Below are 15,428 nucleotides of genomic sequence, written 5' to 3'. Positions count from 1 at the left end.
TTGCCTTCTATTCTCCCAGGCATTGTATGACCCCTAAGGCTTGAGTGCTGTCCCCCTCTTCCCTAAGAATGAACGAATAATAATTTGATGGGTGCTGTGGTTATGACCTGGTGTCTTTTCCTCATGCTGAAAGACTATAATGTGTGAAGATAACGATTGCCAAAGCAGACTAGTTTCATCAGCATTATAGTTAAGATAGAAAAATCCCTTCACTCTCCATCAGATCATTTATTGATAATCTGAACAGCTCAGTTTCTTGTGTGGGTGCACTGCCAGCCTTGCCTTAAGTTTTCGTGTTAATCGAGCCATAGCATTTATGGAAGTGCCAAAGCCAACTATCAACTGCCCCAAGTTCTATGCCCATATGGATTGCTAGGTTCTTAGCAATAGCAAAGCTCAATAGAACAAATATTAATGCCAGCAGTGCACTGTTGAACATACCATTCATGTACTGCTTCTTGAACCCTTGTATCTTAGGCTATTTTCCTAGGAATAACTGAACATTTTAGGTTAGCATCTGTACTGTATTTCATAGCTGTATAGTCCTTGTGGCTTAGCGCTTCTTTTTGATTATAATAATAATAATGTACTGTATTTCATAGCATATTCTGGATGCTTTTTCTTGTTTCTTTGAATATCAGACTGTTTTGCTATATCATACTCTTCATATACCTGGGCCAGTAAAATGCCAGCCTCCAGCTTCCTTATTAATTCCAGTTTCTACCTAACAGTGAAAGTCTCACGTTTTTTCTTGGGACCATCACTTGTTTTTGAGGCCATTATTAATTACACTGTACTGAATAATTTGTAGAACGATTAAAAACGCTAAATCCAGGGAAAATTGGAGACAAAACGACGATGGCATGTGAGCCTGCGCACAGACAATAACAAATTGACGTGGGCCGTATCGTTGGCTCCATTGCTCTGGAACTAAAAATAGATGTAGCCTGGACTGGACAAATCTGTGATTAAGTGGAGTTGGTTCATTGTGTCAAGGGTATGACTGGACCAGACAGCCATGCAATATAGATGATGATGTCCATTTCATGGCTATTTTAATTAAGACGCCCCATTAAATGGTCATGTGCAGCCTTCGTCCAGCTAGATTTTTTTTGTTCATTTCAGCTGATATTCGTTTTATCGAGGGTTTACTGTAGTGAACTGTATAATTGTATGACCTATATACTCAACATATTTCATACAAAGAAATAATATTAGGTTAATAAATTTCAGGTTTTTAATTGTTTATAATTGTAATTTAACTGTTGAAATTGAGCAATTGGAGGTAAAGATATCTAAAGGGAAAATTATTTAAAAAAGCATTCTATATTCTTCCCCAGGTGCTGGCAATCCTGGTTTACATTGTAACCCTGTTGTAGAGATTAATACAATAACAGTAAATTTGGGGTCAAAAGTATTGTATGTCTCTTGGTCTATTCATTCTTCCTAAGAGCTGAGTCCATTAGTAAAAATAAATTAATTACCAGGCACATTTTGCAGTTTTATTAAATTCTGTTCTCTTATTTGAATCATTAGTTAATCCTCAACAAATAAACTGATCTAAAAACTCTTAAGAGGAATAATCACTTCACATTTCAAGAACAGTTATTATTAAAATACAATCAATTGACAGTAGAATCAAATAAGCACAAAAGGTACTGTATAATTATTCCAACAATAAATAGCAGGTTGGTTAAAAAGTAGTACATTATCAGTCGACACCCATAAAGGGAAAGTGGGAATTTATCCTCATCAAAAAAAAAAAAAAATAAAAACTGGTTTGTAAAGGTACTGAAAACTCAGCTTGTCAGGAAAGAAGTTCTAAACCCATATGGTCAAGGATATATTTAAAAATTTCCTGACACATTGCAAAAAAATTAAATTTTTGTTTTCTCAAGATGTGACACAGTTATTTGCAAGAGAATGATGAATAAACCTAAGATGAGAGTTCCATCATCACTGAAGGTTAAGTTTCTGGACCATCCTATGTACAGCAAGGTCTACCTTGGCTGGTGGGATGGTAGGAAAGTAGTGCTTCAATGTGGCAGTCCATTCATCTACACTCACTTTGGTCTTGATGGCTGCATCTATCCGACCCAGCAGAAGACTCTGATCTTTCATAGCCACCATGATCCTTTCATGTTCTGCAGAGTCCCTATCCTCTGCTTCACCCTCTGAGCTCTCAGGTTTACATGCATTTTTTGCTATGTCACCCAATATTTCCAAAGAATTTTCACTTAGTGTTTCTGAATCTTTTGTATTCAAGCTATTTTCCTCTCTTTGTAGATTTGACTCATGCTCACAAATACCAGAATTTTCATTAGCAATACTAGTTGCCCCTCCAAGTGTACTGAGTTCCTTCGTTGGCAATGAATCTGCTTGTGGGAACCTGACAGCACGTATTCCCTGTAGGAAGACGCTTTTTTCCTCGCTGATGTAGACTTTGTCCATGTTTGAATAGAAGAACTTAAGGTCAACAGGGTTTAACGAGAAGTGGAAAAATTGACGCAATTCTCCCACCATCACAGCCTGAAAGTAGTTTTGATATGTTTAGTATCTGAATGAATGAGGTTTTCCTTTCTTTGCAGCTACATAACATTAACTCTTAAAGTAACATTAACACATTCTCATTCTCATATTTTATAGATGTTAACCCCTCAAGAGAAGTTCCTTGATGCCAGTAAGGGGCTCTTGATCTAAGGAATTGGACCTGTGATTGAATCTGTATGCCTCCCATTCCCAAGGCACTGTATGACCCTTATGGGTTTGGTGCTTCCCCTCCATAAATTTACTACTAATAATAATATAAATGCTAAGTGCAGTCATATCCAGAAACACTCATATTTTGTTATATTCATAGCTGTACAATATACAATACTCTTACAATTGAAATTACTAAACACTTGTTGTGAACATCCTCACCGGATCATTTCCAAGGTTATGATCGTGGTGGAGACGGAGCACCAGATCACCCTTTCTACAATAGGTATACTTGAGACCGGCTTGATAGAATGTGACTGGCAAACTGTTCACGGCCACTGCCTCCAGGAAAGGATGGCCGCACCCTACGTCGATGAAATGATCATCCCCAGGACACCTGTGTCGTCGTAAGTTATCAAGTTCAGTTTTTATAGTTAATACATCTACTTATACTGGTCAATAGATGCTAGAGGCTCTTAACAACTGCAACTACATTAAATAAAAAAAATCAGCAAAAAGGATGAAATTAGTGGTACTGCAACTTAATATTTTATCTTAAGGTAAAAATTAGAGAGATACATGGAAAAAAATCACATTGTTGATAGGCTGCTTAAAATTATGTAAACACATGACAGCAAAATGACAAAGCGCTGAAGAATCAGAAGTTCATTTATTTTTTAATTAACACCCCTTAGGGAAGGTTCCTTGATGCTGGTGAGGGGCTCTTGATCTAGGAAATAGGATCTGTGCTCCAGTTCCCTGAATTAAGCCTGAATACCTTCCACATCACCCTCCCTCCCCCACAGGCACTATAATCCTACGGGTTTAGCACTTCCCCTTGATTATAATAATAATTTTAATTAACACATCGACTGTTTCCCACTAAGGCAGGGTTACCTGGAAACACTTTTATCATCATTCACTCCATCACCGTCTTGCTAGAAACATGCCTACACTACAGTTATAAAACTGCAACTTATCAACACGCCTCCTTCAGAGTGCAGGCACTGTACCGCCTGCTAGTTTCCCTGAATCCCTCCTCTCAAGGGAGGTTCCTTGACACTGAGGAGTGGCTCTTGATCTACAGAATTGGATCTGTGCTCCAGTTCCCTGAATTGAGCCTGAATACCTTCCATCCCCCCCACATGCACTGTATAATCCTGCAGGTTTAGTTCTCCTCCATGATTATAATATAATTCCCTGAATCCCTTCATAAATGTTACCTTGCTCACACTCCAACAGCACATCAAGTCCTAAAAACCACTTGTCTCCACTCGCTCCTATCTAACACATATATGCTTGCTGAAAGTCCAACCCCCTCCCACGCAAAACCTCCTTTACCCCCCTCCCTCCAACCTTTTCTAGGCCGACCCCTACCTCACCTTCCTTCCGCTACAGATATATAAGCTCTCCAGGTCATTTTATGTCATTCCAACCTCTCTAAATGTCCAAACCACTTCAACAGCCCCTCCTCAGTCCTCTGGATAATACTTTTAACAACTCCGCACCTCCTCCCAATTTCCAAACTTCGGATTCTCTGCCCTCAGACACGACATCTCCACTCCTTCCAGCCATCTCCTTGTTGCAACATTCACCAACCATGCTTCACACCCATATAAGAGCATTCAGACTAAACTCATACATTCCCCTTTTTGCTTCCATGGATAGAATTCTTTGTCTCCAAAGACTCCTCAGTGCGCCACTCACCTTTTTCCCCTCATCAATTCTATGATTCATCTCATCTTTCATAGACCCATCTGCTGACTAAGTCCACCCCCAAATATCTGAATACATTCACTTCCTTCATACTCCCTCCAATCTGATATCCAATCTCTCATCACCTAAACCTCTTGTTATCCTCATCACCTTACTCTTTCTTATGTTACTTTTAATTTCCTTCTTTTACATTCCCTACCAAACTCATCCACTAACCTCTGCAACTTCTCTTCAGAATCTCCCAAAAGCACAGTGTCATCTGCAAAGAGCAACTGTGAGAACTCCCACTTTGTGTTAGATTCTCTATCTTTTAATCCCACACCTTTTGCCGCCAACACCCTAGTATTCACTTCTCTTACAACCCCATCTATAAATATGTTGAACTGAAGTTAAATTATTGTTAAAAATATGATGTATTCAAATGAAAGATGCAGCAAAACTCAATTATCAGCAATGCGAGTAGAAAGAACAAAATTACCTGAGGTCCTTAACAAGCACAACAACATGAGTGTGAAGATCCTTCGATGCACTGTATGATCCTGCTGGGGCAGATACAGCTTAGTATTGATCTTGACTGTGATATATTTAAGCATGATTAGTAAACATTACCTATTATTCATGAACATTCGTCACTGTTATAAACAAAACCACAATATTTTAGAATGTATTAACAACTGTAAGCTCACCATCGAGAAAATGTACTTTAAGCTCAAAGGCACTAAGGAGGATGTACATGAAAACGTTGAGGTCAAAGCATAATCCTCCCTCCAGGCTGAGCCCAGCTTCTATTATCTCCTCCAGGCTGGGCACATGTCGCTCCTCCTCTGCCTGTGCCATCAGGCTCACACACTGTAAAGGCCAGATATGTAGGTGAGGGTATTGACTGTTGCTGACAGCTCTCACAATGTACTGAGAATCTTAAAGTTAACAGTTATTTTATACTCACTGAAATCAGTTTGCTGTATTAATATGACATGTTTCTAAAAAGTGAAATTTGTTATGAGAAGGTACAAAAATCTAAAGATCTCTGACATACCTGGAAAGGTAGATGAGTCGTAAAGGAACGAATTATGGTATTGAGAAAGAGCACCGGGTCTTGGGCGAGAAGTGCTTTTCCCTCTATTATTCCAATCTTCTCCAGAAACTTGAGTGCTCTGTGTTGGTCCAGTAGCGCCATGCTGCACATTCTCTACCATTAAAGAGAAGTTGTACAGCCACACCCCCCAAGGGAGGTTCCTCGACGCTGGTGAGAGGCTCTTGATCTAGGGAATTGGGCCTGTGCTCTGGTTCCCTGAACTGAGCCTGAATACCTTCCATCCCCCCCTCCACATGCGCTGTATAATCTTACGGGTTTAGCTCTCCCCCGTGATTATAATTATATATTTAACACCCCTCCCTCCATGCACAAGAAGAATTACAGTACTCTCAATATATAACGGATTTATAAGGGGGGGGGAAGAGGTTAGCGATTAGTTATGATAATAATAATATTAATAAGGGAGGATTGTCTGAGTCTCCATTAATTAAGAATAATGTTAAAATATAGCAAGAAAAAAGTACTTAACACCTAACATAGTACTGTATAAAATTTACAGATATATTACAATAAACATTAAAAATAAAGGAGCTAAAAGCAACAATTTGTGAATTTTGCCCATAATTTTAAAAGAATGTTATATCGAGGGTTTACTGTACCAACAAATCTCTTAACTATCTTCAAGAGAACTAGACAAGTTACTCAAATCAGTTCCTGACAAGATGGGCGATGGTTGTTACGTCGGGTTGCATGCAGCCAGCAGTAACAACCTAGGCCTTGATCCACCAGGAGGCCTGGTCTGCGACTAGGCTATGGGGGATTTGACCATCGAAAACACCCTTCAAGTATGCCATTTGAAGGGATTTACCAACAATGGTTATAAATGACCATAATTTTTAAAGGGGTGGACCGGTAAGCCAGCGGAAGGCCTCGGTCAGATGACCAAAAGCTCCAAAGGCGGGTCATCATCTGACTAAGACCCGCGTCAGGAAACATGTCCTGTTTCCTGACGAACCTTACCTAACCTAACTTAATTTGAAGGGACATATCCCCGCAAGGGAGGTTCCTTGACATTGGTGAGGGGCTTTTGATCTAGGGAATTGGATCTGGGCCACGGGAGCGTTGATCCCCGGAATGCCCTCCAGTTCCCCGAATTGAGCCTGAATACCTTCCATCCCCCCACATGCGCTGTATAATCCTACGGGTTTAGCGCTCCCCCATGATTAAAATTATAATAATGAAGAGGCATAAATTTAATACTCCATGGAAGAGTGGAGAATTCTTCCTTCGTAAGCCAGGCGTGTCATATAAGGGGACTAAAATTGCAGAAGCAAGGGGCTAGTAATCCCTTCTGTATAAATTACTTAATGTAAAAAGAAGAAAACTTTACATTCTTCTTTTTCGGGTCACCTTGCCTCAGTGGGAGACGGCTGGTGTGTTAAAAAGAATTAAGTAATAATTAGCAACCAGGCCCGGTGGCCTGGTGGCTAAAAGCTCCCGCTTCACACACGGAGGGCCCGGGTTCGATTCCCGGCGGGTGGAAACATTTTGACACGTTTCCTTACACCTGTTGTCCTGTTCACCTAGCAGCAAATAGGTACCTGGGTGTTAGTCGATTGTTGTGGGTCGCATCCTGGGGGACAAGATTAAGGACCCCAATGGAAATAAGTTAGACAGTCCTCGATAACGCACTGACTTTCTGGGGTTATCCTGGGTGGCTAACCCTCCGGGGTTAAAAATCCGAACGAAATCTTATCTTAACACACTGAACACTCACTGTTGCTACAAGATTCAATAGAAAAGTTCCAGGATGGTTCTCAACATTTAGTTCAGTAAAGTTACGGTGGTAATAAGTTAGTTAATGCGCAGGGAGACACTGGTCAGAGAAATAGCAAGCATCGAACTTAAGCTAAAAGAATCCTTTAGGAGTCAGGAATCGCGGGAAGAACTAAAAGCCATAAATGAAATCGAAAGAAACCCAAAGTATTTCTTCTCCTATGCCAAATCAAAATCGAGAACAACGTCCAGTATTGGGCCCCTACTTAAACAAGATGGGTCCTACACAGATGACAGCAAGGAAATGAGTGAGCTACTCAAGTCCCAATATGACTCAGTTTTTAGCAAGCCGCTAACCAGACTGAGAGTCGAAGATCAAAATGAATTTTTTATGAGAGAGCCACAAAATTTGATTAACACAAGCCTATCCGATGTTATCCTGACGCCAAATGACTTCGAACAGGCGATAAATGACATGCCCATGCACTCTGCCCCAGGGCCAGACTCATGGAACTCTGTGTTCATCAAGAACTGCAAGAAGCCCCTATCACGAGCCTTTTCCATCCTATGGAGAGGGAGCATGGACACGGGGGTCGTCCCTCAGTTACTAAAAACAACAGACATAGCCCCACTCCACAAAGGGGGCAGTAAAGCAACAGCAAAGAACTACAGACCAATAGCACTAACATCCCATATCATAAAAATCTTTGAAAGGGTCCTAAGAAGCAAGATCACCACCCATCTAGAAACCCATCAGTTACACAACCCAGGGCAACATGGGTTTAGAACAGGTCGCTCCTGTCTGTCTCAACTACTGGATCACTACGACAAGGTCCTAAATGCACTAGAAGACAAAAAGAATGCAGATGTAATATATACAGACTTTGCAAAAGCCTTCGACAAGTGTGACCATGGCGTAATAGCGCACAAAATGCGCGCTAAAGGAATAACAGGAAAAGTTGGTCGATGGATCTATAATTTCCTCACTAACAGAACACAGAGAGTAGTCGTCAACAGAGTAAAGTCCGAGGCAGCTACGGTGAAAAGCTCTGTTCCACAAGGCACAGTACTAGCTCCCATCTTGTTCCTCATCCTCATATCCGACATAGACAAGGATGTCAGCCACAGCACCGTGTCTTCCTTTGCAGATGACACCCGAATCTGCATGACAGTGTCTTCCATTGCAGACACTGCAAGGCTCCAGGCGGACATCAACCAAATCTTTCAGTGGGCTGCAGAAAACAATATGAAGTTCAACGATGAGAAATTTCAATTACTCAGATATGGTAAACATGAGGAAATTAAATCTTCATCAGAGTACAAAACAAATTCTGGCCACAAAATAGAGCGAAACACCAACGTCAAAGACCTGGGAGTGATTATGTCGGAGGATCTCACCTTCAAGGACCATAACATTGTATCAATCGCATCTGCTAGAAAAATGACAGGATGGATAATGAGAACCTTCAAAACTAGGGAGGCCAAGCCCATGATGACACTCTTCAGGTCACTTGTTCTATCTAGGCTGGAATATTGCTGCACTCTAACAGCACCTTTCAAGGCAGGTGAAATTGCCGACCTAGAAAATGTACAGAGAACTTTCACGGCGCGCATAACGGAGATAAAACACCTCAATTACTGGGAGCGCTTGAGGTTTCTAAACCTGTATTCCCTGGAACGCAGGAGGGAGAGATACATGATTATATACACCTGGAAAATCCTAGAGGGACTAGTACCGAACTTGCACACGAAAATCACTCACTACGAAAGCAAAAGACTTGGCAGACGATGCACCATCCCCCCAATGAAAAGCAGGGGTGTCACTAGCACGTTAAGAGACCATACAATAAGTGTCAGGGGACCGAGACTGTTCAACTGCCTCCCAGCACACATAAGGGGGATTACCAACAGACCCCTGGCAGTCTTCAAGCTGGCACTGGACAAGCACCTAAAGTCAGTTCCTGATCAGCCGGGCTGTGGCTCGTACGTTGGTTTGCGTGCAGCCAGCAGCAACAGCCTGGTTGATCAGGCGCTGATCCACCAGGAGGCCTGGTCACAGACCGGGCCGCGGGGGCGTTGACCCCCGAAACTCTCTCCAGGTAAACTCCAGGTATTGCTGTCCTGGGAGACAGTAATGGTGAAGCTGGAGATTTTGTCCAGGTAGTCGGGAATTATACGCAGGAAGGAATGCATATAAATGACCTCATGGGAGACAGGAGCCGTAGTGGGGAAACAAGTGTAGTCAAAGATAAGATAAAACCAATATTGCAAACTAGAAATACCACAGGAAATAGCAAACAAGAGGATTCCACTAGCAATAGTGAGGATATATTACCAAAAACAACTGGTGGGAGCTCCATTGTTGGTGCTAGGGAGGATAGGAATAAGACAGGTAAACATGCACCAACAGGGAATACAATCACAGAAACCCAATGCAAACGGAAACCAAGCCTGTGCACATACTATGCACTTGGTATCTGCAGACATGGGAAATCTGGAAAAACAGATGGGACGTGCAACTATGACCACCCTAGAAAATGCCGTGCCCATATGACAACAGGAAAATGCAAACTCCCTTCCTGTAAGCTTTTTCACCCTGAAATGTGTACCTCTTCAGTACAGGAAAGACTGTGCTATAACTTAAATTACCAGGCACACCATCTAAAGGGGACAAAAAGATACAAAACATCCAGGCTACCCAGGTTTTCACCTGGGTAGCCACAGCCACTCAAGAGGGAGAGGTTTCTTAGTGCCAGAAAGGAAAAAAAACTGGCAGGAAATGGCAGAAATCGTACACCAAATCCAGTCATTCCTGGAGTGGAACCACAGTCGATGGCCTCCACTCCAAACCAACAGATACAGATACTAATGCCGGAAAAAAAATCCCCCCCCAGTACCAACAATACCACCAGTCCGATGACATTCTTCTTTGCAAATATACAGGGTCTAAAGCCAGCAACAAACAACAAAATACCTTTCATCCGTGGACTGCTTGCAGAGGCAAAGGCAATGTTCGCGGCTTTCACTGAGACCCACATAAAGGATCACTTGGACAACTAAATATGGATCCCAGGTTACAACCTATACAGATGTGACAGAGTGAACAGGCAAAAGGGGGGGGGGGGGGTTGGCCTGTACATTGCAGAGTCACTTGTTTGCACAGAACTGCTTAATGCCTCAAATGATGTAGTGGAAGTTTTAGCAGTAAAGATCGAGAACCAAAACCTAGTCATTGTGGTAGTCTACAAGCCTTCGGATGCAACATCCCAGCAATTCCAGGAACAGCTGTTAAAAATTGACCACTGTCTGAAAAATCTTCCAGCTCCTGCACCCAACATCTTGCTCCTGGGGGATTTCAACTTAAGGCACCTAAAATGGAGGAATATAGCAAATAATACTGTTGCAATAATAACACCAGGAGGCAGCTCTGATGAAAACTCACACTCACACGAGCTTTTAAATCTCTGCACAAAATTCAATTTAAACCAGCAAATAATAGAGCCTACTAGACTGGAGAATACACTAGACCTCATCTTCACTAACAATGATGATCTGATACGAAATGTCACCATATCAAAAACAATATACTCAGATCACAACATAGTTGAGGTTCAGACATGTATGCTCGGAGCCCCAGACCGACATAATGAGATTAGTCACGAGGGAGCATTCACCAAATTCAACTTCAATAACAAAAACATAAAGTGGGACCAAGTAAACCAAGTCCTAACCGATATAAGCTGGGAGGATATACTAAGCAACACAGACCCCAACTTATGCCTAGAACAGATTAACTTGGTGGCACTCGATGTATGCACAAGGCTTATTCCTCTAAGAAAAAGGAGGAGTAGATGTAAAATAGAAAGAGACAGGCGCTCCCTTTACAGGCGACGGAAAAGAATAACAGAGCGGCTAAAAGAGGTCAATATATCTGAAATGCGTAGGGAGACACTGGTCAGAGAAATAGCAAGCATCGAACTTAAGCTAAAGGAATTTTATAGGAGTCAGGAATCGCGGGAAGAACTAAAAGCCATAAATGAAATCGAAAGAAACCCAAAGTATTTCTTCTCCTATGCCAAATCAAAGTCGAGAACAACGTCCAGTATTGGGCCCCTACTTAAACAAGGTGGGTCCTACACAGATGACAGCAAGGAAATGAGTGAGCTACTCAAGTCCCAATATGACTCAGTTTTTAGCAAGCCGCTAACCAGGCTGAGAGTCGAAGATCAAAATGATTTTTTTATGAGAGAGCCACAGAATTTGGTTAACACAAGCCTATCTGATGTTATCCTGACGCCAAATGACTTCGAACAGGCGATAAATGACATACCCATGCACTCTGCCCCAGGGCCAGACTCATGGAACTCCGTGTTCATCAAGAACTGCAAGAAGCCCCTATCACGAGCCTGTTCCATCCTATGGAGAGGGAGCATGGACACGGGGGTCGTCCCACAGTTACTAAAAACAACAGACATAGCCCCACTCCACAAAGTGGGCAGTAAAGCAACAGCAAAGAACTACAGACCGATAGCACTAACATCCCATATCATAAAAATCTTTGAAAGGGTCCTAAGAAGCAAGATCACCACCCATCTAGAAACCCATCAGTTACACAACCCAGGGCAACATGGGTTTAAAACAGGTCGCTCCTGTCTGTCTCAACTATTGGATCACTACGACAAGGTCCTAGATGCACTAGAAGACAAAAAGAATGCAGATGTAGTATATACAGACTTTGCAAAAGCCTTCGACAAGTGTGACCATGGCGTAATAGCGCACAAAATGCGTGCTAAAGGAATAACAGGAAAAGTCGGTCGATGGATCTATAATTTCCTCACTAACAGAACACAGAGAGTAGTAGTCAACAGAGTAAAGTCTCCGAGGCAGCTACGGTGAAAAGCTCTGTTCCACAAGGCACAGTACTCGCTCCCATCTTGTTCCTCATCCTCAAAACTGACATAGACAAGGATGTCAGCCACAGCACCGTGTCTTCCTTTGCAGATGACACCCGAATCTGCATGACAGTGTCTTCCATTGCAGACACTGCAAGGCTCCAGGCGGACATCAACCAAATCTTTCAGTGGGCTGCAGAAAACAATATGAAGTTCAACGATGAGAAATTTCAATTACTCAGATATGGTAAACACGAGGAAATTAAATCTTCATCAGAGTACAAAACAAATTCTGGCCACAAAATAGAGCGAAACACCAACGTCAAAGACCTGGGAGTGATCATGTCGGAGGATCTCACCTTCAAGGACCATAACATTGTATCAATCGCATCTGCTAGAAAAATGACAGGATGGATAATGAGAACCTTCAAAACTAGGGAGGCCAAGCCCATGATGACACTCTTCAGGTCACTTGTTCTATCTAGGCTGGAATATTGCTGCACACTAACAGCATCTTTCAAGGCAGGTGAAATTGCTGACCTAGAAAATGCACAGAGAACCTTCACGGCGCGCATAACGGAGATAAAACACCTCAATTACTGGGAGCGCTTGAGGTTTTTGAACCTGTATTCCCTGGAACGCAGGCGGGAGAGATACATGATTATATACACCTGGAAAATCCTAGAGGGACTAGTACCGAACTTGCACACGAAAATCACTCACTACGAAAGCAAAAGACTTGGCAGACGATGCAACGTCCCCCAATGAAAAGCAGGGGTGTCACTAGCACGTTAAGAGACCATACAATAAGTGTCAGGGGCCCGAGACTGTTCAACTGCCTCCCAGCATACATAAGGGGGATTACCCTGGCACTGGACAAGCACCTAAAATCGGTTCCTGACCAGCCGGGCTGTGGCTCGTACGTTGGTTTTCGTGCAGCCAGCAGTAACAGCCTGGTTGATCAGGCTCTGATCCATCAGGAAGCCTGGTCACAGACCGGGCCGCGGGGGCGTTGATCCCCGGAACTCTCTCCAGGTAAACTCCAGGTAATTAAACTATAAAGAAAAAGGCGTGTACAGGGGGAAGGCAAGTGCAAAGTGGAAGTTAGAGTTGGTACAAAAGGTGAGTTTCATCTAAAATCAGAGAGAATCAACACTGAAGGTAAGACTCGGGAAGGAGACGAGTCACAGTGAGTGCATGTGAGTTGCTGAATTTTTCCTTGTTTTATGAACACGTACGATGATAAGCAAATATTACACATTTAATACTTACATTCAGTATACACATACCTTTATTTTCTTTTGTGCTTCTTAATGACTTTTAATTCTGTAATATTTCCTTTCCTACCTAGGAGGCCTGGTCTGAGACCGGACCTTGTGGAAGATAATCCCTTGTTTATCCCCAGAAACACTAACAGAAAACATATCACCATCACTAGTAGTCTCACCACATGGTTATCTCTATCAACATACGAATATGTCCAATACAACAGCCTCTCTCGCCACATATTATCTTCGCCAACATCATACCTATCTCCAACACTAACATCATGCAGAACCTCGTATCCCCAACAGTTGCAAAAAAAACTCGCCAGCAAGCTTCGTATCTCCTTATCCAGATCTTAGAAACACTTATAACTTACCCTCGTGTCTCCACGTAAAATACTAGCTAGTAGCGTCAGACTCACCTGCTGTAAGCTCAGCTGCAGCTGCCAGTCATCTCCACTCTGTGATTTCAGTCTAATACTGTCTAGTCAAAACTTGGAGGCAGGAAGGACATTATAAAGATATTCAGAAAATAGAAGTTATAATAAAAGTAGTGAGTACGCATTGCGAAATCCCATACTGTGATGCTGTGGTACCATTAAAACAAGAAAAATAGACATTCTTGAAATCGGGCAACCGTGTACCTGAAGGTGATAGCTGTGTAAGAAGGGCTGCCCCCATACCATGACTACTGACCTTGTATTTGTGACCATCTGGACGCTGTCCAGCCGCTGTTCATTTTATCCTACTTTTTTTAATAATAGTAGTAGACAAAAATGTTTAGTTTAATGTTAGTTTAATATGTTTATTATGCACCCCATACCCATCAAAATGGTATACCCACCCCATACCCACCCTGTGGGCGGTAGTCAAAAGATTACAGAGGTACATAATTGGTCCAGGGACTGGACTCCAAAGTTTTGATAGCTGAGCAAGTTACAGAGGTAATGAACTCACAATTTACAAAGGTAATGAACTCACAATTTACAAAAGTAATGAACTCACAATTTACAAAGGTAATGAACTCCAAGTAGGTCTTGTCACAATCATGACAAGTTACAAAGGTATTTACAGATTACAGAGGTACGTAATGGATCCAGGGACTGGACCCCCAAAGTTTTGATAGCTGAACTAGGTACAAAGCTCACAAGTTACAAAGGTAATGAATTCTGTAAGAATGGTTACTTATGTTTATACATGGCTACAATCATGAACAAATTATAGTGTAATGAGCAATTCACACTTCCACACCCGGTCACAACTGTCATGAGTTATTGGTGCAAATATTGATTGTTGAGTCACATACACACACACACACGCACACACACACACACACACACACACACACACACACACACACACACACACACACACACACACACACACACACATCCAATGCCCCCACCCACTACATTACAAACTTCACCCCCACAGCAACAACCCATAGTTCCTTACCAGGTCTCCCACTTCCCCAACCCCAATATACTTCCCAGACCACAGTCTTAGAAAAGAAGTTGAAGGTGTGGTATACAAATGCAGATGGAATAACAAACAAGTATGAGGAGTGGCACGAAAGAATCAAAGAGACATCCCCAGACATAATAGCACTCACAGAAACAAAACTCACCAGAATAATAACAGATTCAATCTTTCCATCCGGATATCAAATCTTCAGGAAAGACAGAGGGAGGAGAGGGGGAGGAGGAGTTGCACTGCTCATTAAAAACCAGTGGGGTTTTGAGAAAATGGAAGGAATGGATGGCATGGGCGAAAGGGACTACTTAGTAGGAACAATCCAGTCTGAGGGACATAAGGTGATAATTGCAGTAATGTACAACCCACCACAGAACTGCAGGAGGCCAAGAGAAGAATACGATGAGAGCAACAGAGCAATGATCAACACACTAGCCGAGGTGGCCAGGAGAGCACACATGGGGGGAGCAAAGTTACTAGTTATGGGTGATTTCAATCACAAGGAGATTGACTGGGAAAACCTGGAGCCCCATGGGGGTCCCGAAACATGGAGAGCCAAGATGATGGATG

The 15,428-nt window shown here is 42.4% G+C and overlaps 1 protein-coding gene and 1 long non-coding RNA gene across 2 annotated transcripts in view; both read right to left on the bottom strand.

The window, feature by feature from the left end:
* Positions 1-15,428, bottom strand: part of LOC138852718 (uncharacterized) — a 299,461-nt gene that overhangs the window by 153,188 nt on the left and 130,845 nt on the right. The window lies entirely within an intron of this gene.
* On the bottom strand, positions 1,235-13,858 carry LOC128692101 (uncharacterized). The gene is made up of 6 exons (XM_053781095.2): positions 13,763-13,858; positions 5,453-5,605; positions 5,103-5,265; positions 4,895-4,955; positions 2,923-3,097; positions 1,235-2,529 (listed from the first exon to the last, which is right to left on the bottom strand). Exons 2-6 carry the CDS (start codon positions 5,600-5,602, stop codon positions 1,957-1,959), a joined length of 1,122 nt encoding a protein of 373 aa, XP_053637070.2. The 5' UTR covers positions 5,603-5,605; positions 13,763-13,858; the 3' UTR covers positions 1,235-1,956.

The sequence above is a fragment of the Cherax quadricarinatus genome, chromosome 15 (assembly GCF_038502225.1).
Source record: "Cherax quadricarinatus isolate ZL_2023a chromosome 15, ASM3850222v1, whole genome shotgun sequence".
NCBI classification, from domain to species: Eukaryota; Metazoa; Arthropoda; class Malacostraca; order Decapoda; family Parastacidae; genus Cherax; species Cherax quadricarinatus.
The sequence above is the reverse complement of the archived record's forward strand: the minus strand, read 5'-3'. Positions and strand labels throughout refer to the sequence as shown.

Excerpts from the sequence above, each read along its gene's own strand:
- LOC128692101 (XM_053781095.2), bottom strand. The coding sequence starts at position 5,602 with ATGTGCAGCATGGCGCTACTGGACCAACACAGAGCACTCAAGTTTCTG. Across the intron at positions 5,266-5,452 it reads CGACTCATCTACCTTTCCAG|TGTGTGAGCCTGATGGCACA; the intron begins GTATGTCAGAGA and ends TGGCCTTTACAG. Across the intron at positions 4,956-5,102 it reads TAAAGTACATTTTCTCGATG|GATCATACAGTGCATCGAAG; the intron begins GTGAGCTTACAG and ends CTGCCCCAGCAG.